This window comes from Macrotis lagotis, chromosome 7 (genome assembly GCF_037893015.1).
Source record: "Macrotis lagotis isolate mMagLag1 chromosome 7, bilby.v1.9.chrom.fasta, whole genome shotgun sequence".
In the NCBI taxonomy this organism is placed as follows: Eukaryota; Metazoa; Chordata; class Mammalia; order Peramelemorphia; family Peramelidae; genus Macrotis; species Macrotis lagotis.
Window position 1 is genome coordinate 210708953 of NC_133664.1, and position 27790 is coordinate 210736742.

General features: G+C 38.5%; 2 protein-coding genes across 14 annotated transcripts in view; one reads left to right on the forward strand and one right to left on the reverse strand.

Moving 5' to 3' along the window:
• Window positions 1-3189, forward strand: part of WNK1 (WNK lysine deficient protein kinase 1) — a 161587-nt gene extending 158398 nt beyond the window's left edge. For all 11 annotated transcript variants that reach the window (XM_074194710.1, XM_074194701.1, XM_074194702.1 and 8 more), the window contains one exon: window positions 138-3189. In XM_074194710.1, coding sequence (XP_074050811.1) covers window positions 138-455 — 318 coding nt within the window. In that variant the 3' untranslated portion in view covers window positions 456-3189. The remainder of the gene's footprint in view (window positions 1-137) is intronic.
• On the reverse strand, window positions 2946-24333 carry RAD52 (RAD52 homolog, DNA repair protein). 3 transcript variants are annotated; one of them, XM_074194712.1, is made up of 12 exons: window positions 24232-24333; window positions 20377-20481; window positions 18334-18435; window positions 16050-16143; window positions 15831-15898; window positions 15304-15422; window positions 14892-14967; window positions 11325-11518; window positions 10945-11171; window positions 7832-7912; window positions 5135-5311; window positions 2946-4626 (listed from the first exon to the last, which is right to left on the reverse strand). In XM_074194712.1, the coding sequence occupies exons 2-12, from the start codon at window positions 20461-20463 to the stop codon at window positions 4565-4567; spliced, it is 1287 nt and encodes a 428-aa protein (XP_074050813.1). In that variant the 5' UTR covers window positions 20464-20481; window positions 24232-24333; the 3' UTR covers window positions 2946-4564. The 3 variants fall into 3 exon arrangements, with proteins under 3 accessions (XP_074050813.1, XP_074050814.1, XP_074050815.1); XM_074194713.1 differs by lacking the exon at window positions 7832-7912; XM_074194714.1 differs by lacking the exons at window positions 15831-15898; window positions 16050-16143.
• Between the last annotated feature and the right edge of the window lie 3457 nt (window positions 24334-27790).

Here is a 27790-nt window from a genome sequence, read left to right on the forward strand (position 1 = left end):
GCCTGATAGATTCAAGTCTATAAATCCTGAAGCATTCACTACTTTAGAGAATAGTAAAAGAAAAATCTCTTATGATAAACAAAATCTCTTATTAATAAAATAACTTTCTAAATATTACCTCTTGGGCTTTATTTTAGGGCCCTGGAATGGCAAGGAAATTTTCAGCACCTGGACAGCTCTGCATCTCCATGACCTCTAACCTGGGTGGCTCTGCCCCCATATCTGCAGCATCAGCTACCTCTCTAGGTCACTTCACCAAGGCTATGTGTCCCCCACAGCAGTACAGTTTCCCAGCTGCCCCCTTCAGCACTCAGTGGAGTGGGACTAGTGGCCCAGCACCGCCACCCCTCAGCCAGTTTCAGCCTGTAGGGGCTACATCCTTACAGAGTTTCAACATCAGCAATTTGCAGAAATCCATCAGCAATCCCCCAGGTTCAAACCTGAGGACAACTTAGCCAGACTTATAGATAGGACTGGGTAGACTGTGGGGGGAGGGGAGATAGCCTATATACTAACTACTATGCTGCATATAACTGGTTGTTTCTTGCCAGAAGAATGTTTCTAACCACCATACTTAACCCTCAGGATGGAGGTCAGCTTCTTATTAAGTTTTCCTGCTTCTCTGTATCCAACAACTAGGGAAGTCACTGGGACAGCCACTGGAAATAATATTATCAAAACAAGCCCACCTGTGCTCTGAGGGTCAAAGTCCTAGCATGAGGCTTAATAGCACATTTGAGTCTTGCCCTAAATTCCTTGCCTACCACCCCCAAGAGTCCAGGCCACAGATTAAAAATTTGTTGGGATCTTTCTTTCCCATCTTTTCCCTTTCAACTCACTTTCCTTGGAGCCCTGGAAACCCACTGGGGAGCTCAAGCAGAATGGAGTTGCAGCTCTGTTGCTTTAAAATAGGTCATACTGCTTTTAAGTAAACAATATTGATAGCTTTTGGCTGCAGCATTAGCCATTTAAATTGTTTTTTTAAAGTTCCCTGCGGACATGTAACTTTACCATCAGTTTTGATGTGGAAACACTGTGATATATAAATGTTGTTGGACAACAGTAGTTAAGAGTGGAATATAGAGGGTTAAAAAAAGTTCAAAAAAAGCTAGCTATAACCATATACTTATTGGAGACACTTTAACTTTTCCTTTGTATTTCCATTGTAATTAGCTAAATAAATGTGAATGTAAAATTGTAAAATTACTGTACTTGAATACTTGTCTGTTCTCCCAGTATTGCTTGCTGGATATTTTAGTGCCTTGGACTTCTATTGCTTCTGCAGTTAGCATCATCTTCCCAGCAGACCCTAGCCAGAGGATAGTTTGAAAGAGCCTTTAAAGTCCATTAGGTATACTACAGGGCAAACCAATTCAAAGGATGCAATTAAATCATCTAGGAAACTTTGCCCAAAGCATGTCTTGAAAGAGGGTGGGAAGGGTTATGTTGGTTAAGTTGGTTGGAGGCAGAAGTTTTAGGGGGAAAAGTGATTTTTAACTGTATTGAGCAGTTAGGTTGAGGTCCTAGGGAATGATATTTATGTAGTAGAAGGAAAAGATTGAAGGATGAAGAGGAAGCTTGTTTACAGATAGTAACATCTGCTAGCTAAGCTCATTACTTCAGGGTGTCTTATTTATTATTCCAGAGAAGGCATCAGATGGAGTGTATTATCTGGAAAAAGCTGAACTTGAAGGTTGGCTTGGTTTTTAAACTATCAAGTGGTCCTGAGGCAGAGATGTTTACTTGGGGGATATCTGCTGGGGTTGTTTTCCTTTCCTGTATAACAGGGGCCTTTTCAACCTGGAACAATAACCATTGCTGCCATTGGAGGCCCTGAAACCACTGGCATCTAAGCCACCTCTACTTAGGAAAGAAAAGACTGATGTTTCCCTTTCTTCCTTTCTCTGAGATGCCCAAGTGCTATCAAAAACATAACTTATTGTGCCACCTTTTATATATTTCTACATATACTTGCAATTTCCTCTAATCTTTTCATTCAGAAATAAGAATTCCCTGAATACTGCAACCAACCAGTATTAATCAGTGCTGCATCCAGCTATGCTGGGGTTGAGTCACATGTCCTGATCTTTTGCAACTCCAGAACATTCAAGGCTCCAAGGAAAAAAAGACTTGCCTGAGTAGATATTTCTGCTGTTATAGAAATATGAAAGGTATCTGGACTTCTATTTCTATGGGGTGCTTCTCTTCCCATAATAAAGGGAAGAGAAATATTTCCAATCCCTGATCCAATTTTGATTTACAGCAGAGGACACATAAACAAAAAACTTGCTCAAAGGTATCTGGACTTCTATTTCTCTGGGGTGCTTCTCTTCCCATAATAAAGGGAAGAGAAATATTTCCAATCCCTGATCCAATTTTGATTTACAGCAGAGGACACAAAAACAAGAGAACTTGATCAAATATGATGGCAAGGGAAGCTATCCTTCATGTTCTTTGAATGGTCTATTTTCTGCGTTAAATGGTAGACGCTACAAATCTTCCAACAAAAGTGATTTAGAAAAACAGAAAAGGGGGGGGAAGGGATGGTGAACCTTGATAACCATATGTGAAAACCATTTTGCCTTTTTTTTCCTTCAAATTTTGACAAAAAGGCCTTGCTTAAAACGGAGGATGGGGAGCAGGGGGAGATGGAGGGTTAAAGATGGAATAAAAAAAGATCCCAATAATTAATGAGCCATTTAATAGGACATTCTGCCAGAAGAACTGGGCAGCCAAATGCAGCACATAGTTATTTAGCTATTTTGATTTAAAAGTTTGAGGGGCTTTTCACTTACAAAAAAAAAAAACATTTATGAAGAACTGGTTTTTATTTTCTATTGATTTTTTTTTTCCACCTGTGGATGAAATAACTGAAACCTAGAGGAATAAACTAATGCTACTGAACTGTTTAAATTATTTTGTGTTAATAGTACACTTTGAGTATCTTTTTCCACATTAAAAAAACTGTTTCTTAATTACAAATGTTTTCTTTACATTATTTAACAATGTACACTGTAAAAAAAATAAAATGAATTCAAACCTTGGGGGTTTCTGAGCAGCCGTTAATTGTACATTTTGCACTAACTGGCCGTTGCGCTTCTTGTAAGATTGCGCTTTGCGCTGCAGTTTGTTACCTTTGTAGACTTATTTAATGAAACCATTCAAATAAACCGAACTTGCTTTTGTTGAGCTGTGGGGTTTCTTTTGCAGCTTCTTTTCATGTTTGCTAGTGCCCTGGTGTGCTGAGTCCTAAGGCCTTAACCCTAGGCTAATAGAAATCTCTTGGCTAAGAATACATTAGAGAATTAAGATTTCCCTTTTTTTCTTTTCAAGCAGATTGTCAGAGGGTAAAGAGTGTAAAGAGAGAGAAACAAGAAGAAAGTTTATGGAGAAAGAGAAACAAGAAAGTTTATTTTTGGAGAAAAAAGTCAAAGAGTAATAGGACAATGCTTCATCAATATGCTGCCAAATGGATGGGGCAGAGAAGAGGAGCAGCAATGATTAGGACATCTATGCCCTAAGCTCTCAAAAAAAAAGTATATATATGTATATAGAACCGTAAGCATTTACAGCTAAATAGGGAATACAACCCAAGAATCTTGGCAATTGCTGTCACATTCCTGCATACAGAAGGGGGTCTTGCTCTGTTAATCGAGCAAGCCTACAATCTATTGTAGAAGAATAAAAACATCAAAACAGCTTTTACACACTATTGCATAAGTATGTTTTAAAAAAGCACTTGCAGGTTCAAGTTCTCTTCCATAGCAACAATTATATATACACTAGGCACTGGATGTTAAAAATAACACCTTCAAGGAACTCCCAAGAGTTGGGGGGGAGGGAACACCAAATGTGTACAAAAGTTTGAGACAGAAAAGCCAATCATGATCATTTGTGTATTATAGTATGAGGTCTCCCAGTGGGGTTTTAGTGGCAGTTGCAGACATATCTGTCTGTATACTTTTTGCACAGATTATACTTATTTATTTAACCTTCATTCAAGGCATTATAGGAAATAATTGAAAGCTGTAGGTGCCTAAAAAGGGTGATCATCTCAAATGGGGAAAAATGGCTTAAGGAAGGCGATATTAATGGGTTATCTTTACTCACAATTTGTTTTACCTAGTTTTACCAGTGGGAAACAGGCACTGCTGGACACTACCAGCTAACAACTCATAAAAACTGCATTTTATTAATAAATCTGTAGTGTTCAAGAAAGGCAAAGATTCACAGACTACCAGCAAAAGGAGAATTGTGGGTGGCTCTGCTGCTTTTAAGCAAGCAAGCATGGCTCCATATACAAGCTGCCCAAAGCTGTCTACCCTCTAGCCTTCCTTCCATAGCACTTGCAGTCTATTTAAAAGAAAGGCACTGCAACTTGCTTGAGTAAAACATATATCAAGTAAAAAAAAAGACTTGTGTCCCTAGTAGAGTTGTAGGGAACTGAATTGATTTTAATTCCAAATTCAGGGCTATGAAGGTGTTCAAGGGTTCTTCTGCAAGGCCACCACGTAGTATTTTCCTAGGTCCTTAGGCCCAGTATATTAAGGGTTTGGGGCCCCAGTTAATGGGAATCCAATTTTCTTTTCTTCAGGCCCGGGCTTTTCCTGTAAGGGTTATGGCTCTCTGTGGAAAATTAAAAGAAAGATCAAATGTTGTGGTCTGAAAATAATGTTATCTATATTCAGACTGTAAACTAAATTAACAGAATTCTATACATAACCATAGTTATTCTTGGATAACTTAAGTCTAACAGTGACTACGCAGAACCCTGTGTTGGAGAAGATCCAAAGTTTAGATAAAAGTTTAAAGGAACCCAAGGTAGTGGAATAAGATGCCAATTCAATTAAGCATCATCTGCTTTCATCTAAAGCATTTAAAAAGGTATTTGGGATACAGCCCCCCAAAAATGATACTAAATGCTATATATGTATCAGGGACACAAAAACAAGTGAAACATTCCCTGCCATACAATGCAGAATAAACATGTTGGCTGCACCTTGTTCCCTGAGGAAGAGTAGATCTGCCCCAAACCAGAACCCTAGTCAATTAAGAGCAACATTCTTTTCCCTTCATCTTTGCTAAACTCAGGACTGAATCCTGGACTTTCCTTCTCTTGTATGCTCTTATGTACCTGACAAAGAGGACCTCTGGTGGTTCAGCTTTGGAGGCATCACACCCCAGGCTGACATGTGATTCGCTGAGCCAGGGGTGGCAGAGGCATGGGATGAACTGGGACCTGAGCCCAGCACAGGCTTGACAGCATTGATGTCTGCTGCATCCAAAGGAAGATCCCATATTTCGGGGTCATCTATAGACACACAAAGATCGAAACAAAATACATCTACAAGAAAGTTTTACACATCTAGCACTCAGAAACTAAACTCTTAGCTGCTGGTCCTTCTGATAATTTGGTACTCCCCCCCCAAAATTAAAACTCTAAGCAAAAATGACAATAGAGAGAAAAGTAATGATCGTGCAGATGAAGTATCTGCTTTTCTTAATGTAAATGTCAGATGATAGAAAGCAATTTATCTGGGTATCTCTATGATCACTTTTAGGAACCAGAGCTGTCCTACCTCTTTATTTTTTTTCAAGTTTTTTTTTTTGCAAGGCAAGTGGCTTGCCCAAGGCCACACAGGTAATTATTAAGTGTTTGAGATGGAATTTGAACCCAGGTACGCCTGACTCTAGGGTCTATGCTTTATCCACTGTGCCACCTAGTTGCCCCCATCCTACTTCTTTAAAAGAAAATTTTTTTTAACATTCTTTTTTTGTTTCTTAGGTTTTTGCAAGGCAATGGGATCAAGTGGCTTGCCCAAGGCCACACAGCTAGGTAATTATTAAGTGTCTGAGACCAGAGTTGAACATTCTTAACATTCATTTTTAAATTTTGAGTTTCAAATTCTCACTTCTCACCCACTGAGAATACATACAATATGACACCCATTACACATGTGAAGTTATGCAAAATTATAGTTCCATATTAGCCATGTTGCAAAATAATAAAATAATAAAGTGAAAAATATATACCTTCACTTCATCAGGTCTCTCTTTGTTTTCATGAGTCTTTTGGATCATTGTATTGATCAGAGTAGCTAAGATAGCTGATCATTCTTACTATTGCTTTGTGTTTGTGTCTGCGTCTGCGTGTGTGTGTGTGTGTGTGTGTGTGTGTGTGTGTGTTTGCTGTTACTGTGTACAATGGTCTCCTGGTTCTCACTTCACTCAGCATCAGTTCATTTAAGGATTTCTAGGTTTTCCCAGGAGAACATTATATATCAACATTGTGGGATGATCAACTGTAGGACTCAGCTCCTCTCAACAGTTCAATGATCATGGACAATCCTGAAGGATTTATTATGGAAAATGCCATCCACATCCAGAGAAAAACTATGCTGCCTGAAAGCAGACCAAAGTATACCATGTTCACTTTTTGAAACTTGTTTTTTTTTCCTTTTTCTTATGTTTTTTCCCTTTGGTTCTGATTCTTCTTTCACAACATGACCAATAAGGAAATTTGTTAAACATGATTGTACATGTATAACAAAGCAGATTACTTGGTATCTTGGGGAGGAGGGGAGGGAAGGAAGGTAGAAAAATGAAACTCAGAAAATATTGAAAACTATCTTTGCATGTAACTGAAAAATAAAATTAAAAAAGTTTCTCATATTTTTCTGAAACCATCCTTTTCATTTCTTACAGCACAATTATATCCTATCACAATCATATACCACAATTGGTTCAGCCATTCCCCAAATGATGGGTAACTTCAATTTCCAGTTCTTTGCCATCACCAAAAGAAGTGCTTCATATATTTTTTGAAGATATGAGTCCTTTTCCTCTTTAAAATCTTTTTTAACACACCTAGTAGTGATATTGGTGGGTCAAAAAGCATGCAGTTTTATAGTTTTATGGGCCTAGTTCCAAATTGTTCTCCAGAATGGTTGAATCATTTAACAACTCCAAGTGTGCCATTTATGTCCCTATTTTTCCACTTCCCCCTCCTGCATTTATTTTTGTCATGGTACCCAATCTGACCAGGGTGAGGCTACTGCCCCTCTATATCATATGCTCATTTATCAATTGAAAAAAGGCTCTCAGTTTTATCCGTTTGGCTCAGTTACTTCTATATTTGAGAAAAATTTTTTTTAATGTAATATACTTAAGATTTCCCATTTTTACCTCTTGTTATCCTCTATTATCTGGTCATTAAAATTCTCCCTTATCCACAGGTCTATCATTTTTTTCTGATTCCCCTAAAATTATTTTTTCATGTTTGTGATAACAAACATATATCACTCTTATTTTGACCTTAATTTGGTCTATGCCTCTTTCCTGCCAGCTTTTTCCTTTTCTATCTAAACCAATTTCTATTCTTATTTCTTCTCTTTCTTTAGTTTTAACAAGAGTTGCTATTTCACTGGTATAGAGAATCCTCCAGGAGAAAACTCTTAACCAATGAAAAGCTGAGATGGCACACTTGTCTATGTCAGAGTTAGAATTTGAATTCTGATTGTGGTCTTCCAGATTCTAAGGTCTAGTTTCTCTCTCCCCGATATAAATCTATAAGCTAACCCTTATATTACATGGTGAATATATGAATGTTTCCTTTGTTTCCCACTTTTCCTCTCTTCCAAGGCATTTTCAAAAGCCACTAAAAACAAAATGATTTTTGAAAGTCTTTAGAGGAACAGTCTTTATCAAATGTCCAGGTAAAATAATTTGAATATTATTCCTTAATAACTATGTACTGATTACTAATGCATTCCACCCGCCCATCCACACAGAAAACTGCTATGACTCTTCACAACAGGACTTAGCTACTGACCTTCAAGGAATTCATCCTCAGTGAGTGGCCCTGCAATAGCAGCCATGGGAGTACTGTGCTTTAAGGGAGGCACTCCAAGTCCTTTAGTTTGAACAAAAGAAAATGTCCAGCAAAGAATCAGAACTGGAAAGAATCTTGGCAATTTAGTATCCTACCTTTAATCTAGTAGTCTGACTAAAAAACAGGTTCAGAGAAGTTAGTGATTATGTTTTAGGTTACAAGTCTAATTTTTTTTAGGGTGTTTTTTTGCAAGGCAGTGGGATTAAGTGACTTACCCAAGGCCACACAGCTAAGTAATAATTAAGTGTCTGAGGCGGGATTTGAACTCAGGTCCTCCTGACTCAAGGGCTCTATCCACTGTGCCACCTAGCTGCCCCCTAGTCTAATTCTTTTGATTCCCTGTCTATTCTTTCTGCTTTACTCACCTCAGGTCTACAGTTAATAGACTTGTTTTTTCCCCCCTTACAAAAGGGAAAAAAATCAAGTTAGAAAAACAAATTTTTAGAGCAGAGACTTTGGAAAGTTTCTTCTGCTTCCTAATTACCTGAAAATTTGAGATTTAAGAGGAAAATCCAAATATGGAGCTCATCTATAAATCTTAACTATAAACAACTCAAAAAAACTGGAAGGGGAAGCTGACTGATGAAATGAGCACTGGCCCTGGAGTCAGAAGGATCTGAGTTCAAACCCAGTCATTTAATATTTGCCTAGCTGTGTGATCCTGGACAAGTCACTTAACCTCATCACCTTGCAAAAACAATAAAACAATAAAAAAAAACTGAGTTAAGGATCAGCTGATATGGGGCAAGTTGGCTCATCCTTGACTCTTGTCCCAACTTTACTTATATTCAAATTAATTGCTAAATCCTTATACATTTTACCTCCATATGCTTTTTACCTTTCCTCTTCTCTCATGAATACAATCATCAATCACCCTAGCAGTTCAAGTTTTCATTACCTCTCACTTGGACTACTTATAATAGCAATAAATATATAAATAGTGTAGCTAATGGATAGAACACTGACCCTGGAGTCAGAAGTATCTGAGTTCAAATCCAGCCTCACACTTATGAGCTGTGTGACCCTAGACAAGTCACTTAATCCTGACTGCCTCGAATTGAGGGGCATCTCCAGTCGTCCTGATTCATATCTGGTCACTGGACCCAGATGGCTCTGGAGGAAAAAGTGAAATTGGTAATTGGTGACTTAGCACAGCCCCCCCCCCCCCCCAATCTAATACACATGCTCATCATGGCATCACCTCCCTGATATGGTGTTTTTTCAAGAGTGAAGAACAAACAAGAACAAATATATAAATACAGTCTACTTTGCTTTCCAACTCCCTTTAATTCATCTTCCATAAAGCTACTAAAATATTTTATAAGACATAGATCTGATGTCACTCACTGTGGTCTCCTTAGCTTTCCATTTTAAAGCCCTCCATAGCCTATTTCCAAATACTTTAGTTTTTCTCCATATTTTCCAGCCAAATAGAATTACTAGTTATTCCACAAGCCAGATATTCCATCTCCCATGTCTATATTTGTATAGGCCATCCTCAAAGCCTAGAATGTATACCTTCAGGAATTTATCCTTTCAGAATCCTTAGCTGCCTTCAAGGTTCATCTTAGGTTGGCTTCTCTTTTCAAGCCTCCCACAATTCCTTCCTTACTTTTTCAGCTGAGGACCTTGCAGAAATGTAAGCTATTAAATACCAGATCCATCTTCTCCCCATCTCTTGATATTATCCAGCTCTGTTCCTTTCCTCCAGTCTCTGATGAGGCAGTCCTTCTCCTTGCCAAGGCCAACACCTCAATATCTTGATTCTATTCATTTCTGTTCCAACAGAAATCATCATCTACCATTCTTTCTCTCTTATCCTCAACCTCTTCCTACTTACTGGCTCCTTCTCTCCTTCCTTCTCATAAGGACTTCCTTAAAAAATCCTTGAATAGATCCTATACCCCTCAAGTTGTCAGTCACCAAAGTGATTTTCCAAAGCACAAATTCCATGACACCTTATCACCTCCAGGATTAAATATAAAATGCTCTGCCATTCAAAGCCCTCTCCAGTCTTCTTATACCCTCAGTCTTACATGCCTTCAATCTTGTGACAGTGGCCTCATGGCTGTTCTACAAACAAGACACTCCATCTCTCAGTTATGAACATTTTCTCTGGCTGCCCTCTCTCCTCTGCCTCAAACTACTGACTACTTTGGCTTCCTTTTAAGTCCCAACTAAAATCCCACCTTCTATAGGAAACTGTCCCCAAACTCTTGATTCCAATGCCTTTTCCTCTGTTATTTCCTATTTTTCATGTAGATAGGTTGTTTACATGTTGTCTACCCCATTCAACTGTGAGCTCCTTGTGGGAAGGGATTGTCTTTTTACCTTTTTGTAATCCTAGTACTTAATTATCTTCCTTTCTCAGTTAAAGTACTAGAAAAAGCTATCACTGTTCCCTGCCCTCTCTTCTTCCTTTAATCAACTCTTTGAAATCAAATCTCTTTTCCAACCTTCTCACTCAAAACTATCCTCTTCAGTATTACCAATCATCTCTTAAAAGTCAAGTCTGATGATATTTTCTTAGTCTCCTCTTTTGTTGTATATTCCCAAATATTCATTCCACTCTGAATGTTTGTGACACTGCTCTCCTGGTTCTTCACCTAAACTACCTGACCATTCATAAGGCTCCTTTGCTGGTCATCCACCTCATCCCCCCTGGTTGTAGATATTTCCCAAGGTTCTACTCTTCTCACACAGCACTGTGTCCATGCCTTTGCAGAATCTCTTCCCCATGCCTGGAATAAACTCTGCTTTTTCACCTCTGCCTCAGAGTATCTCCCTCCTTTCTTTCAAGATAACTCAAGTACAACTTTAAACATGAAATCTTTCCTTATCCCTCCAACTGTTAGTTTCTCTCATGTTTTAAATCCGTATTTATTCTTTTTATATTTATCCTGCACATATTTACATATGTGCTCTTTGCTTCCTCATAAAAATGTAAAACTATTCCTCAGGAGTAGTAATTGTTTGCTCCTTAGTTTTTGTACCCCCTAGTAAAGGGGCTGGGGTACAGCAGTGACTTCAGAGACATGGCCTCCCATCTGCACCTCCTTTCTTTGTCCTCAAGAGTTCTGTGGCTGGCTTTTCTGATCTGCTGTGACTCTGAAATTCTCCTGGAGGAGCTGCTGTCTGATACTGATCCTGCTGCTGCTGCTGCTGCTGCTGCTGCTGCTGCTGCTGCTTCTCCATCTGTTCCCGGAACTCCTGCTGCAACTGCTTTTGCCGAAGCTTCCTCTGATATGTAGCATCCCCCTCCAAGGATAAGATGTTTCTGCTTTAGATAGATGAGACAGAAGGTACAAGTATGCTTCTCTGATACATGGAGACTACAAGTGTTCTGGTGAGAAGAGCTAGAAGCTCCCTAGTATGAGTAAGAGGAAGGGAAAGGGACAGAGGAAGAAAGATGAGGCAACTGAAGGTCTCTTACCAGGAGTCACTTCCTGACTCACTCTCTGTCAGCATGGTAGGAATCTCTGGTAAATCTGGTCCACAAGGGGCCATCACCTCCTTTGTCTGTGGTTGGGCAGGAACCATGTTCTTTAGGCAGTTATATCTTGTCTGCTCTACAGAAGGTTCAAAGTCGTGTCTTTTAATATTTGCTAAATCTAGCTCAGATGGGAGCTATTAAAAAAAGCAAAAACACATCAATTTAAATTTTACTATCCTCTGTACTATAGTCCCTCTAATTCCTGAGAAAGTTGAAGCAACTCAAAGGTTACATCATATATTTTATTAAGGATCTGACATGTTTCCTTTCAAGATACAGGATGTGTTCCTCTACAACCAATAACAAAGGACCTACTAATAAAACACTCTGTCTGAACTCTCTGTCACCACCCTCACCACCTTCTCTGCTTTTATTGATATCTGATCAAGTCCCATGCCACTCCTATCTCCTAGCTCTCAAAAAAATGACTCTATCCCCTATTTTATTAAGAAAAACAAGGCCTCCAGGCAGGAGATCTCTCATATACACCCCATAAACCTTTTTCATCTTCAATAATCCCCTTTTCAAGTCTCTCAAGAAAAGGACTCTCTTTACCAAAGGTAACCCTTTATTTGAACATTTGATCCAAATGCTCCCCTATCTTCTGACAACTTGTTTCAATATTGATTCACTCTCCTTTCACCTTCACCTGACTCTGTGATCCTCTCAAGGTTAACCCTTTAACTGAGAAAATTTCTACTAGAAAGAGTGGTCTACTTTCTCCCTTTATTTCTTCCCTACCTAATCAGTCCTTAAACTCTTGCAATCTGGCCTCTGATCCCCACCACTCCATTAAAACGGTTCCCTGAAAGATTATCAATAATCTCTCAGTTGCTTTGTCTTCTATTACCTTTTCTCAATCTGCATCCTCCTTGCCTTTCTGTAGCTTTTGACAATGACAAGTACTTCTTTCTCCTGGATACTGTCTCCTTTCTCTTGGCTTACATAATATTTCCCCAAAATCTCCTCCCTGTCAGGCCATTCTTTTCCTGTTTCTCTTGCAAAGTCATTATCATCTGATCTCTAAGTATGAGTGGCATCAGCTCAATCTTCCTCTCTCTAGGTGATCTCATTTGTTTCCATAGGTTCAATTATCATCTCAATGCAAATAACTTCTAAATCTATATAATCAAACTTAGTCTCTCTCCTGATTCCAATCCTACAAGTATATTTTTGGATATGTGTCAAACTTATTTCTTTCCTCCTAAAATCACACAGACACCTCTCTAAACTTCCCTATTTTTTTTCCAAGGTTCACAGAAACAGTTACAAGTTATCCAAGTTTACAACCCGAGTCAACCTTGACTCTTCCTTCTCTCATTCTCCACTATATCCAATCCAATGCCAATTTTTGTCAATTCAACCTAGATAACATTTCTCCAATCTCTTCTCTTTACTTAGTTATCACACTAATTCCATCATTAAAAAAAAATTATATAAATATTTTGTTTTCCAATTACATGCAATGGTAGTTTCTACCAATCATTTGGTAAAGGGGGATTGAATTTTACAATTTTTTTTTTCCTCCCTCCCTCCCTTCCTCCTTATTACTTCTTACCTGAACAAATAAAGTAGCCTCAGAACTGGTCTCCTTGTTTTTTGTTACTCTCTAATCCATCCTATGTCAAAATATTTTAGAGATACCCTGCTTCCTGGAGCTAAGGCCCAACAAGTAGGCTATGTCCTTGGCATAATAATGATTCTTTGCCCTCTGGGTAATCCCACCCTCTGGCAAAGTGTATTGCTTTGACCAGTACCAGGTGTTCACTGAGGGATTTATGACTTTAGGTCCCCCTATTTCCCAGGAACCTGATGTTCCCAGGAACGTCTATCACATTCTTGACATGTTCACAATCACTGGTCCTTTTTGTAACTGCCAGGTACTACACCCCTGTTCCCATCACAGAACTCTGGTTCTGTGCCCCACAGAGTAAGTCCCCACTCCAGGTTTGAGACATGTGACTTCTCACAGGACCAAGAATGCCTGGACTGTCCCAAGTAATGCCAACCACGAGAAATGATTATGTTATGATCCAACCCAATATGTACATAAATTATGCCTCTAAGATAATCCTTCCTTCTTAGGAGGAGCTTCCTTTTACAAATATCTTTTCCTCTTTCTGAAATTAAATTTCTGTTTATGTCCTGACTCTTCTGTTTGCTTTGGGTATTCCTTTAACTTTTCTTCTTAAGTATAGGTTGGACTAGATAGGTGCTGCCTCAGATTATATGAGTCCTATTGCTATTCATAGTCTTACATGTAGTCACCCATACTTCAAATGTACTTCCTCCTCATATCTACTTTTGACAATCAATCTTCTTTCAAAGTTTAGCTCAGGTGCCACCTCCTCAAATTCTGTATACTTACTTGCCTGTGTATATTTTATCTGTCCTAGTATATAAATAGAATATTTAGTAGAATGGATTCAAAAGGGCAGAGGTTATCTCATTTTTAGTCTTTCTTTTTTCTTTTTCTTTTTGCAAGGCAAATGGGGTTAAGTGGCTTGCCCAAGGCCACACAGCTAGGTAATCATTATTAAGTGTCTGAGGCCAGATTTGAACTCGTGTACTCCTGACTCCAGGGCTGGTGCTCTATCCACTGCGTCACCTTAGCTGCCCCTTTTCTGTATTTTTTGATAGCACCTAGTATTACAAATAGTTGTTGAATGTGTTTCTTAATAGAAACAGTAGGCCAAATAATTACAGGTCCTTACTAGTCTGGCTAACTCTTCAATTTTGTATTGTAACCTGAAGAATATTCATTCTGCAATGGAACAGGATTAATTTCCTAGTGCTATCCTTGTCTGTTGTTCATTAAACACTATTCATTAAACCATTGCATATAAAATGTCCTGTCAAGGAATTATTTTAACTACATGACAGGAAAACCCTCTTTTCCACTTCAACAGTGTTTCGAGTTAGTGTGCAACAAAATTCAAACTGGTCATCCTAAAAAATTTAGTTTTCCTATTAGCTACTCTGTGGTACAAATTATAATCAGGGATATTGATGACCATGGATCCTACTGTCTACTCCTCTCCTCCTTCCTGCTTCTCAATATCCAATATCTGTCCCTTTACATATCAATCAAGAAGGAAAGGGGGCTTTTCTCTGTTTAAGACAATCTATTAAAAGTAATATCCGGGATTACTGAAATATTCCTTTGAGTTTCCTCTTCCTTCACCATTACCATGGCTAAGAATGATCTTTGTAAGGGCAGCTAAGTGGTGCAGTGGATAGAGGACTAGTCCGGAAGTCTGGAGGACTAGAGTTCAAATCCAGCCTCAGGCACTTAATAATAACCTAGATATGTGAAGTTGGGCTCATTGCCTTTCAAAAACGAACAAAAGAAATGTTCTTTGTAAAGATACCTCCTTAGTTTTCTCAACAATTGGCTTTGGAAATTCCCCAATAATACAAAGACTGGGTCATGAATTTGAAATTGCCACAACAGGTCAAATTATATCCATTTTCCCCTTTCCCATTCATATGTAATTTCTCACACACCTGTCGTGGAAGCTTGTTTAAAGATTTCAGATAGTCTTTGTCCAAGATACAATTTCCAAGAGCATTCCCAAAACACCTGGAAATACAAAGAGAAATGGAGCATGTAAACCTGCAGGACAAGAACACCAATTTTGAATAGTTATAATAACAATAGTGTTTTTTTCTCACAACCACACTTTGAGGAAGGTAACGCAAGAATTCATAATTCTGTTTATAGATAAGTGATCCTGAATTCCAGGAAATTTAAGATTTAATCCCCAGAAACTCTACTGCCAGGACCTACTATACATTTTATAACACTGGGATCCAGGATGTAGAGAAGTCCTCTAATTAAAATTGTTGTTTTGTGGAATTCAAAAGGCCAACCTTTGAAGGCAGGTGATAGAACTATGATCCAAACCACCTAGCATACCTGAGTGCTCGTTTCAGTCCATCTGTCACTGCCTCCTTTCTTGCCTTCTCCAAAGACAAGGCCTTTGACTTCAGGCCTTCGCTAACACCATAACCCACATCTTCATGGTATGAACCATCCTGGGTTAGAGGAGTTAAAACATAAGAGACTGCATCATACCCTTTGGGTCACAAAGGTTTCCTTGTCTTAAGGAACACTAGCCTGGATGCAACCCCCAAACTTCAGGATTAGACTGTTGTCATATAAACAGGGCCAGTCTGGAAGCTCTGGAAGATGCTATGGGATCTTACTCGTGTGCAAAAATCCAGACATCTTTCCACCCACAAAGTTCATGCAGATATCATTTCCTTCACTTTTATTTTTAAATGGTTGATATTGACATTACACTTTAAGGTTTTCAAAACATTTTACTTATTTCATTTGATTTAACAACCCTATGAGGTAAAAAGGATTACCCCCATTTTGTGGAAGACACTAAAACTGAGAGAGGTTAAGTAACTCACCCATCATCACAAAATTTCCCTCACCTTTAACTGGACCCTCACAAACGCACAAACCCCCACGTAGAATTTGCCATTATTGAGGTCAACAAAATCTAAGAATAAGAAATAGACAGTTACACAGAACTTCAGACAGACTTTCACTTCAATCCCATGTTACATCCACACTCAGCTACTCTAGAAGTTAGCCAACTCCAGAATAAGAAGTATGAACTGGAGGCCTTCAATATCAAGAAGCACACTCACCCACATTTTGCTGTGTGATAGAATGAGCCCAGCCATTGTAACCAAACATTTCGTTGGCCAGACTGATGACCCTATGACCTTCAATGTAACAGACCTGAGGGCAAAAAAACCGGAAGAAAATCCATTGCCATACTTCAATATGAACAAATTATACCCCAAAAGCTAAATGAACTTAAAGAATTCAGATAGTCTAGCTTAAGGACTACCTTCAGTCAGAATTAATGGACTGCCAGGTGACAGTAACAATACTTAACAACCTCCCTAAAAGTGGTACATCATGGTAAGGAGATTGCCTTTGCTTTGTATATATGTCACCTAAGGGTAAATCTAATTAAGTCTGGAAATATCTATTCTGAGGATACTGTTAAATAGTTTTAGCCACACCAACTCATGAGGACTATCTTTTTTTTAATTTAAATTTATTTATTATTTCAACTGCATGCAAAGATAGTTTTCAACATTCTTTTTTTGATAAGATTCTGAATTCTACATTTTTCTCCCTTCTTTTTCCTCTCCCCTCCCTTTGACATCAAGTAATCTGATATAGGTTATACATATATAACTACATTTAACCTATTTCTGTATTAGTCACGGTTTGAAAGAATCAGAACAAAAGGGAACAAAAAAACCATATGAGAGGGTTAAAAAAAACCATAAGGCATAAAACAAAATTTGAAAATGGAAAATAGTATACTTTGATCTGCATTCAGATTCCATAGATCTTTCTCTGGGTGTGGATGGTATTTTTCATCACAGGTCCTTTAGATTTGACTTTGATTACTGTCCTGCTGGGAAGAGCCAAGTCCATCATATTGATCATCACACAATGTTGCTGTTAATGTGTACAATGTTCTCCTGGTCCTGCTCATTCACTCAGCATTAGTTCATTCAAGTTTTTCCAGACCCATTCATGCTTTTTCTTATAGAACAATACTCCATCACATTCCTATACCACAATTTGTTCAGCCACATCTCCATTTCCCAACTGATGAGCATTTCCTCAATTTCTAGGGTCATCTTCTAAGCTGCAGAAGGATAATAATCTGAATATCCACTATTGATGAAAATTCACATCTTTCTAAAGTCCTGCTTTGTGCTGCGGCTTCAAAACTGCTGTGGTCAAGGAAAATCATGTCTGATACAACCTTCTTGTAATGAATGTCCAAATTTAGCTAGATGACATATTCAGATGACTGATATATTCAAAGCCTCTTTAGCCTATTAGTCTTCAAAATCAACAAGGACACTACCCTTGTGTATCTGAGTAAGCCATCAGAATAACCAAATGATCTGTGATGTTGATTTAGCTACTCCTTTCCATAGCACAAACTGAAACCCTTCTGTGGGTTTCAATGGTCTTCAGAAGGTACTACAGCTTCTTTCCAATTCAGCTAGGTTGCCCTCAAAGGACAGACAAAGCTATTGTCAGGTTGGCACCAAAAATCTTTCCCAATTGGCAGAATATACCACAGTTCATTCTTCTTTGAGAACAAGGATTACATCCTCGCCATAATAAGGCATTTCATGACCATTAAAAGGACTTTCATGTAAGACACTGGTAAAGGATATGGATGTGTATATTTTAAATAAAGGTATACCAAGTAGAAGTCAAATTTGATACTTATAAATAACCTTGTAGAGTAAGCTGGGAGAGGAGAAGTAAGAAAATAAAGAGATCACATATTCTTCAACTGCCAGTACAGCATATCTTCCAAAAGAAGTACTAATCTAGACAGAAGACAGATTAAATATCAGAAGTAAAAATAGATAACAAATAGTGAAAAGAGATGAAACAGGAAAAAATTAAGAAATATCCAGTCAGGTCTCAGAAATCACAAGCACCTTTCCCTGAGGGCCTAGAAAAACTATGATCAGAAGAGAAGTGATCATCTGGTTTGCTGACCACAGAAAGCACTAGAAAAGCAAGAGAAGTTTCTGAAAGCTCCATGTTCTTGCTGCTTAAGCCACAGAAATGACAGCTTTAGAGACATGACTTTTTTAAATTTCTTTTTTCATTCAATTTTCTTTCCAAATTAAATGTAAAGATAATTTTTAATATCCATTTTTTGTAAGATTTGAGTTGCACATATTTCTTCCTCCCTCCCCTCCCAAGACAACTAATCTGATCTAAGTTAAACATATAAAGTCATGTTACACATATTTCCATTAGTCATTTTGTAAAAGAAGAATAAGAAAAAAAAAGAAAAAAACATGAGCAAAAAAAAAAACAAAAAACAAATTTAAAAAAGTAAAAATGGTATGCTTTGGCATGTTTTTCTTTTACCTTCTGGCCACCTCCAGCTTGTCGGCTACTGATGTATTTGGGGCCCAGATTTTGTCTCAGTGCGTTCTGGATAGCCTGGTACTCATCTGCTGTGTACTGGTACTGAAAATGGAAACAGGTACATTAAATTAACTTTTTCTGTATTCCTACCATTTTTCATTATCCCTAATGCTTTGCTTTTAAGCAAAAAGAAAAGAACTAAAACCTCAAACTTCAGAGATGGAAAAAAAAATACATTCTAAAGAATCAAGGAGAAATCTGGAATTCTTCCTTTCCACTGCACACAACTTTTTCTTTCCCTGAGGACACTTTTCATCCAAAAACTTCATTAAATTCATTCATCAATCCTAAATTCCTTGAACAGTGCAAGCTCCTGAAAGGCAGTAAGAAAGAAATAAAGATAAATGAAGTATGGCATTTGTCTGTAAGAAAACAGCAACAGCCACTAATGTTTAAACAGGACTTCCTATGTGCCTGGCACTTTGCCACAGCTTTTTAAAAATATCATCTCCTCTGACCCTCACAATAACTCTGGAAGGTAGGAGTTATTATTATTACGCCCATTTTACAGACGAGGAAACTGAGGCAGACAAGCTCAGTAACTTGGCCAGGGTCAAATAGCTAGAAAATGCTGAGGTTGGTTTTGAACAAAGTTTTCCTGCCTCCAGGTCTGGAGCTCTATCTACTACTAAATATTTCATAAAATATTTTAAATATCATGAGAGATACAAAAAGAAAAAGCATGAAGGGAATTCAGAGAAGGAAGAGATGATTTCCAACAGAAAGACAAGGCTTTCTAGAGGCAATACTAATAACTGACCTAAGTGCTGAAAGACAGAAAGAATTTGGGAAATATAAGGAATAGAATGAATCAAGTGACAGGAATAGGAAAGAGAGGAAAGTCTGAAGAATAGAATAATCCAGTATGGCTAAGATATGCAGACTTAAAAAATAGTGCTACAACATAACCATTAGGGAAATAAATTCAACATATTTCAGATTATGTGGCTGTCTTGGAGAAGGAAGGGAGGCAATAAAACGTGGAACTCTAAAATTTACAAAAAGGTGGATATTGAAAATTGTCTTTACATGTAATTGGAAAAAATAAAGCAAAATAATACTTAAATAAAAAGAACAGTGCTATATGTGAGCCAGATCATTAACATACTTGTTTACAATGTGGATGTTTTTCCACAAGCAGTTAGAAATCACTCAAAATGTTAAGACAAGGGAATAAAAAAATCAGAGCCATAGCAAAAAAAAAAAAATTGAGGAAGTAAAGTTCCATTTTATTATTTCTATACCTCTTCCCATATCATTTGCAATCCACAGTATTCAAACAGAATAGCTGCTCACAGATTCTAACTATGGCAATGAGAAAAACAAGTCAGTGAGAGGCTGAGAAAATGACTTTTTATCTCCCTTCTTGACATAATGCCATCTTTAAATTAGGTTCATCTTCAGAATAAATGAAGCAGGAGCATTATCTTCCCTTTCTCAAGCCCTCACTTAGACCTTCATAATACATTCTAATTACTAGATTTTTCACTAACACAAAGCTGTAAGATGTTATAAACTCATACTTAAAATTATATACTCTTCCCTTTTCTCTCCTTATACAATTATTTCACTGTACTCTGAAAGTTTGAAGTGAAATGGAACTACCCTTTCTTTTTAGGAGCACAGACACACAGAGATACACACCCAGACAGCCCTCCCAACACACACACACACACACACACACACACACACACACACACACACTTATGTACTGGGAATCCTCTACATTCAGAGTTCATTTAACTGACATATTTTCTCTGTGAGCTAACTGAGATTTCCTACCTTAGGCTATAATTTCAATAAAATTTTACTGAATTACTAAAGTTTTTACTAAATCTTATTATGAATGTGAGGTTCTTTCACAACACAAGTGATGACAGCTCTGAAGCCACATAATTACTAGTCTTGGTCACTATAAAGTTCTATTTCCAACCAGTCTCAATGATGCATAGAAGCCCAAGTAGAAAGAACTTGAAGACTTACTTGCCCAAAACACAACAAAGAACTTCCATCGGGGGAGGTAGGAAGGCTCTTATGATTTTTAAAGCTTGCTCCCTGATTCTCAGGCATCCTGATGCTGGTTTTTCACTAGGGAGCAAAGGGATAATACAAAGATCTCAACAAAAATGGAAGTGAAAAAGAAAATTATAATACCAAGCAAAATGTCTTCCTGTCCTAAATTTCAGTTGTTTTCATCACCCATTCATCTATCAGTTCTCTTCCAATCCATAGTTCCTAATTCTGAGAATACTTCAGAAGTCAGGTTCCACCAATCAAGGAGTCAAGGGTCCTCTGGATTTGCTTCTACTTTTCACTTTAAAAATTATAATATGTATGCTTAAAGGAAAGAAGAGGTATCTGGAGGAAGTAAGATTTGCACCAGATTCAGATCTGAAGAACAAATATTAAATGTTTTTTAATACCTTCTGAAATAAAACTAGTCCTTTAAATAACATTCTTAACTGTCTGACACAGTGCCTCAAGGCAACATACAACTGATGACCACTCTCCTATTCTTGATTTCAAACTATAAAAGGGATGTCATCCCTGAGTCCCATTATAATATCTGCTTTCTTGGTAGACAGGACTACTAACCACTAATATGGGATGCTAATCATTGCTCTATCCAATGACTTTATTTTACTTTTTATCTTTATTAATCAAGTCTTGCATTAAGATTGCATGAATTGCATGAAGTACAATGCAATTTCCACATACACTACAAAAATACAATGACTAGAAAAATAAAGAGAGAAGCTACAGTATACATCTTTATTCTATCTAGGAGGTCAAAGGGAGGTATCTGGAAGCCTGCAGGAACTACAGGAGATGGGACAAAGGAGCCAAGAGAAGAAATTTGGCATTCTAAGTAAACTGTTTTAATATTGCAGCCAGGAAGCTAGAAGGCAGTCAAGAACTTGACAGGACCCAAAGGGAAAAACTAAGAGTTCTCCATTAAGGAGCCTCTAAGAAGGTTAAACAACCTCTGGACTTTGGGCTTCACATTTAGGAAGCTGAAAACTAGTACCTAAAAAGTGGCTAAGTTCTTACCTAGAAGTCAGTGATAAGTTTGATTATCTCCACAACTTAATATGAACTTCACCCGAGAGCCTTGAAGAATTCAGTCCTTGGTAAAGGAGAATCAGGGCCTCACTTAGTGCAGAGCAGACCACAGAGGAAAGAGCTAGCGGGAGACCCCCAAAGCCAAAAAGAGGCCCACCTAGTCATTTGAGTGTGGTTTCAATGAATCACAAAATCTTTGAATGAGAGTCTTACAGATCATTTAGTTTGATTTCTATCTTTAGTAATCTACCCTAGCTCCAAAAACATCTCATTTTTGCACAGAACTAATTATTAAGCAAGTTCTTCCTTACTAAATACTAAATACCAACATTTGATTTAAGTAAGAGCACTATGCATTTTCTCAAATATAATCCAGCCTGGTATGTTCCTGTTCAAATCTGGTCCCAGTTCATAGTCCATCAGCAATAGCTATTCAAGATTAGTCCTTCTCTAATCCATGCTAACCAATATGGGCAGCATATGTTTTTTAATTACTTAGTTTTTTCTGGGAGATTACCAGGACAGTCTCATTTTTGTGACTGTGGATCTCATTGAAGAGGGCTCCATGGTTCCAAGTAATCAACATCAGGTTGTCCACAAAAAAAAACATCTCTAAAGGACCTACTCTTTACATAGGACATTTTTCAGGCCAGTTGTCAATACTTTTAGCAAACATATTTCCCCACTTTTAACTCAAATGACATTGGTAATCAGAGGTTCACTAAATTAACTTTCTGGTTGCAAGTCCTAAGAAATTTTGTGTGGTCTTAACATATAAATGGAAGACAACTTGTTATATGCTCATGTGTTATTTTTTTTTACTATCAAGTCAAAAACTTTTTTTGTTATCAAACATTAACTAAAGTGGGATCATGAAGTCTTGACACCACTCAAATAAATTGCAATGGAAAATGTGATTTGATATAGGTCATTTGTATATGCAAGGACAATAACCATGAAACATGTGAAACTAACTCTCATACAGATTTTATAGAGCCAAGAAATTAGGCATTTGAATTAGTAATTAATGATGTCACTTCAATTACCTTTTTTTTAGTAATAATCTATTCTTTGGAAATCTTCCCCTTCTTTGAGATTTGTTTCATTCTTTGTATCATTATTCCCAGCACTCACTTAGCATAGTCCTTGGTATATAATAAAAGCTTTTAAAATGCTCATTGGCTGATTATTAGATATCTTGAAAATAAAACACTGAATTCAGACTGAGAAATATTTTTGTTGGGTCAATCCAAAAACTATACTTATTTATTATAAGGGATCTCAAACTAATTAATTGTTGGCTTTCTCCCAGAGGGCCAACTCACCTTTCTTCCAAACTTCCTTATTTCTGCTAAAGGTACTAGCATTTTTTCAGTCTACCAGATTGCTAACCTTGGTGTTTATTCTCAACTTCTTACTCTCCCCCACCCCACATCAGTTGTCAAATCTTGTCATTTCTTCCTCATTAACATTCCCTCTCATCTCCTTTCGACTCAATTTTATTTTCAACACCTTTTGCCTAAATAGCTTCCTAATTGTTCTTCCTCAGTCAAGTCTCTCCCTATTCCAACCCATCCTCCATCCGGCTATCAAAGTGATTTTCCTTAAACACAGGTCTGCTCATGTCAAATCCCTATTCAATAAAGTCTAGTGGCTTCCTATTGTCCAAAGAAAAACAATTTGGAATTATGACAGGAAAGTGAACTCCTTTCATCAAGTGGTCCCACTATTGGGTCTATAATCAAAGTAGGAAATGAAAGAAAGGTCTCAAGAGTTACAAAATGTTTACAGCAGCATTTTTTTATGATAACAAAACTAGAAACAAAGTGTGTGCCCTTCCTCTGTTAATTTATCACTGATCTCTATGTAGGAATTTTGTCACTTCTCAGGTTCTCACCTTCAGCTCCCCCTACATGAAGCCCAGAGGGTGCTTAACTTGATAAAATCTGTAAAAGAATTAATTCCATATATATCATGGTTATTGTCCTTGAAAACAGAGAAGGGAACTTTCTTGCCCCGTTAAGAAAATGATAGAACAAACAATAGGTTATAAGAACCATACAGTAAGAAATGATGAAACTGAATTTTCATGAATGTGAAAAAACAGATAAACTCTTGCTGAGTGAAATAAGCAGAACCAGAACATTATGTACAATCATTACCAGAACCTAGACAAAAAGATCTGTGTATAATCTTGGTCCTAGAGAACAAACAATGAAAGAGAGAGTCCTACTCCTGAGACAAAGGTGGAAGACACAGGGGCAGAACGTTACATACTGTTGGATATAATCAAAATATTTGGTTGTTTTTATGTAACTATTTTTCTCTTGCAAGTGAGTTTCCTTAGACTCGTGAAAGCTAAATCCACCATTTGAAACTCTGTCCCACGAATAACTTTCATGAAATTTCCTGCTCGATTCAATTTCTGATTTCTTTCACACTGGTTTTTAATTTTAGATCTATTTTAAAAATCACACAATGGTCATCGTTGCAGGCTGAGGTCCTCTAAGTGAAGCCCCTGCTCCGGGCCCCTGTGAGCGTCCGTCCGAGGTGGCTCCGGAGCCCCCCGGCCGGCGCCCGGGCCTCTGCCGCCGGCAGCGTCAGCCCAGCCGGGCCCCGCGCGCTGCAACTACGGTCATTAAACCCGGCTCCGCGCGGCTCCGGACGCCGGGGGCAAGGACGGTCAGGGACCCCCTAACTCCCTGTCCCCCACGGACCATCCCCTCCTCCCGCCCACCGGGCCTGCGGACGGGCCGTTTGGCCGGACTCACTTACCCGCCTCCGAGAGCACCCCCGCCCCCTGGCCAATAGCGACTGCCCAGGCGCCCAGCGTCGGCGCGGAGAACGGATCCGGGTTAATCGGAAGCGAGGCAGCTGGGGAGGGCGGAAGCTGCAAGGTCAGCTGGGAAGAGGGGCTGGCGCTGGGCTGCTTCCGGAAGAAGGTCCGACTTGAGGGAGGAAGAAGCTAGTGCCGGGGGCGGGGGGTGTGGGGGGGGAGTCGCCCAGACCGGTGGGAGCGGTGTATTGGGGCGGGATAGGAGGAGGGAATTAAAAAAAAACAAAACAAAAAAACAACTTTTCAGCGTCGCGGTGTGTTTCTGCTGCCCCCTGCAGGATTGGGCGGACTCGCCCAAGCTAGCCGGCTCTCCCCACCCTCCCACCCATTCTGCTACCCTGCGTTCTGTCAGCCCTTCCTTGATGAGAATCGGGATACTCTTATTAGTGTCTCAAAAGCACCGTATTTGTGTGGTCTTTTTCGAGCCTCCCCAAACCTCTGGGCAGGCAGGTGCTGAAATTATCCTCATATTTCGGTTATAGTGACTGAGTCAGAATTCCAACTCGGCTAATCTACCCGCTGAGCCACTTATTTATGAAGACGATTATGGGGGTCTAATGGGACAATGGATATAAAGCCCTTGTTAGCCATAGGGTGTTTATTATCATCATCCTCATCCTCACTTGGGCTCTGGAACACTTTTCGGTTCTACTTCCGGTCAGATGAGGGAGGATCAGGAAGAGGAACGAGAGCCCCGCGGGATCCGGGCGGAAGGCCTGGGGCGGGTCCCGGAAGTGAGCCTCGGGCGGGTCCTGCCTGCCCTCTCTAAGTCACGTGGTCCTGCGTCTCCTCCCGCCCCAATTGCCCAGTTCTGCCGATGGCACCCCTATGCAAGCTCTCTCCCCGCTGTCCCCCCAGCCCTCTCCTCCGAGCAGAGCCGGTCCTTATCCGTGGGACAATTCCTCAGAATCTTGAAGACTGAACGGGACCCCAGAAATCCCCCTTTCTTAATATTGATAATGCCTTTGATTTGCATGAACTGAAGCTGAGTGAGATGAGCAGAACCAGAAAAACACTGTGCACCCTAACAGCAACATGGAGGTGATGATCAACCTTGAAGCACTCGCTCATTCCATCAGTGCAACAACCAGGGATGATTTGGGGCTGTCTGCAATAGAGAATACCATCTGTATCCAGAGAAACAACTGTGGAGTTTGAACAAAGTTCAAGGACTATTCCCTTTAATTTAGAAAAAAAAAACCTGATATCTTATTGTCTGATCTTGCTATCTCTTATACTTTATGTCCCTTCTTTAAGGATATGATTTCTCTCTCATCACACTCAATTTGGATCAATTGTATACCATGGAAATAACGTAAAGACTGGCAAATTGCCTTCTGTGGGGGGGGGGAGGGAAGTAAGATTGGGAAAAAAATTGTAAAACTCAAAATAAATAAAATCTTAATATTAAAACTCCCTTTAAATAATTTGTTCTCTAAGCTTTCCAATAGTCAAAGCATGGCTTACTTATATATAGTTTGCAGATTCTATCCTACTTTTTCGAAAATTGAAACTTTTGTGTTACTCCAGTGCCAATGATTGCAGTGCCTTGAGATGTGGTCATCTGTGGCTTGGCAACTTGCCTTTATCAAGGACTAGAGAGCTCTCTGCTTACAATGGACTTCTACTCCCTTTTATCCATTTAACCTTTATACTTTACAAACCAAAGGTTATACTGTTTGGCAGAGAAAATAGTTGTTAAATTGGGAATTGAATCATTCTACCTTCTCTCCATCTTCCATTGTTATTAACTGCAAGCAGTTATCCTGATTTTTTACCCAACAGAATTTAAGACAAACCCTTGTTATCTTTAGCAGTCTTTTCCAGTCTCAGTGCCTCTTATACCATTTGTTCTTGTTTTTGTTTTTTTTTTTTGGCAAGGCAATGGGGTTAAGTGACTTGCCCAAGGCCACACAGCTAGGTAATTATTATTAAGTATCTGGGGTTGGATTTGAACTCAGGTCCTCCTGACTCCAGGAATGGTGCTCTATCATCTGAGTCACCTAGCTGCCCCTACCATTTTTTTTAAACTGATATGTCCCAATAAACATTTATACTCCCAGCTAAGTATTAAGTAAAAAAACAGTTAAATAATTTAATGGTGTGACTGCTATTTATAGGGTTTGTACTGACACTTCAATCATACCTGTCAGCAACAAATGTAAACATTAATGGAAAGTCAGGTTCACTAATACTCTTCTAGTGGGATATGAATTGACACAAATACTCTAGAAAACAATTTTTCTCTCTCATAATTCCAAAAGTATTCATATTATTTGACCTAGAAATCTAACTCCTGATCACGAGCTACAGTATGCTACTATGTATGTCAGATATTTCAATGTAACTTTCTGGGGTCCATCATCAGTTGTCTTGTCACTGAACTCCCATGAATCTGGAGGTGAGACTGGAGGCTGTTGAGTTTGAACAGCTCCACCTCACTTAAACCCAATTCATTCACAAGTCAAGATATCACCCTCCTGATATCATTGGGCCTCTTTGAGAACACAGGACAAACACCTTACCTTCCCAGGTTTACCATATATAACTTACTATGCTCTACACACTAGCCAAACTAGTCTTCACAGTTGATATTGCATTTCCCATCTTTGTACCCTTATACATTTATTCCCTTCTCATCGCTACCTCTCAGATTTTTGAATTTCCTACAAAGTCACTTAAAATACTTTCTCCTATATGGACTTTTCCTGTTTCCCTAAACTGCTGGTGACTACCCCTGTAGACCACACACACACACACACACACACAAACACACACACATTTATATATGTTGTCTCTGCTGAAACAAGCTTCATGTGGGCAGAAAACATTTCACATTTTTATTTGATAAAATCACAGGTCTAGTTAAAATTTAAAATGTAAAATTGAAATCTTTAGAATGTTGCTTGTTTGTTGATTTTTGTGGTAATAAAAAGTGTACATATTCTGAAATAGTTGTGCCTTAAAAATATAAAGCAAAGACAAATGAAACATAAAGAAATTTTAAAATCCTGGGAAAATTTGCATGAATCAGTGCTGATTGAAATAAGCAAAATATCCACAGTGACTTTGATAATTTAAAAAAAACACACTAAAAGGCAGTTGAACTCTTTATTGAAATAGTTAATCTTGGTCCTTTAAAACAAGTTATGAAACAGACCTTCTCCCTTCCCTTAGTAGAGAAGTGGAAATCTATGCATTTAGTAAATTACACATGCTCTGTTTTCTTTGGTTCTATTTAGCTGCTTTTTTTTATTTCATGGAAGGGAAGAGAAGAAAATGATCAGTAACTGATACTTTTTTTTTAGGTTTTTGCAAGGAAAACGGGGATAAGTGGCTTGTCCAAGGCCACACAGCTAGGTAATTATTAAATGTCTGAGACCGGATTTGAACCCAGGTACTCCGGACTTCAGGGCCAGTGCTTTATCCACTAGGCCACCTAGCCGCCCCAACTGATATTTTTTTTAATGGTGTAAATAACAAAAAACCCACTAAATT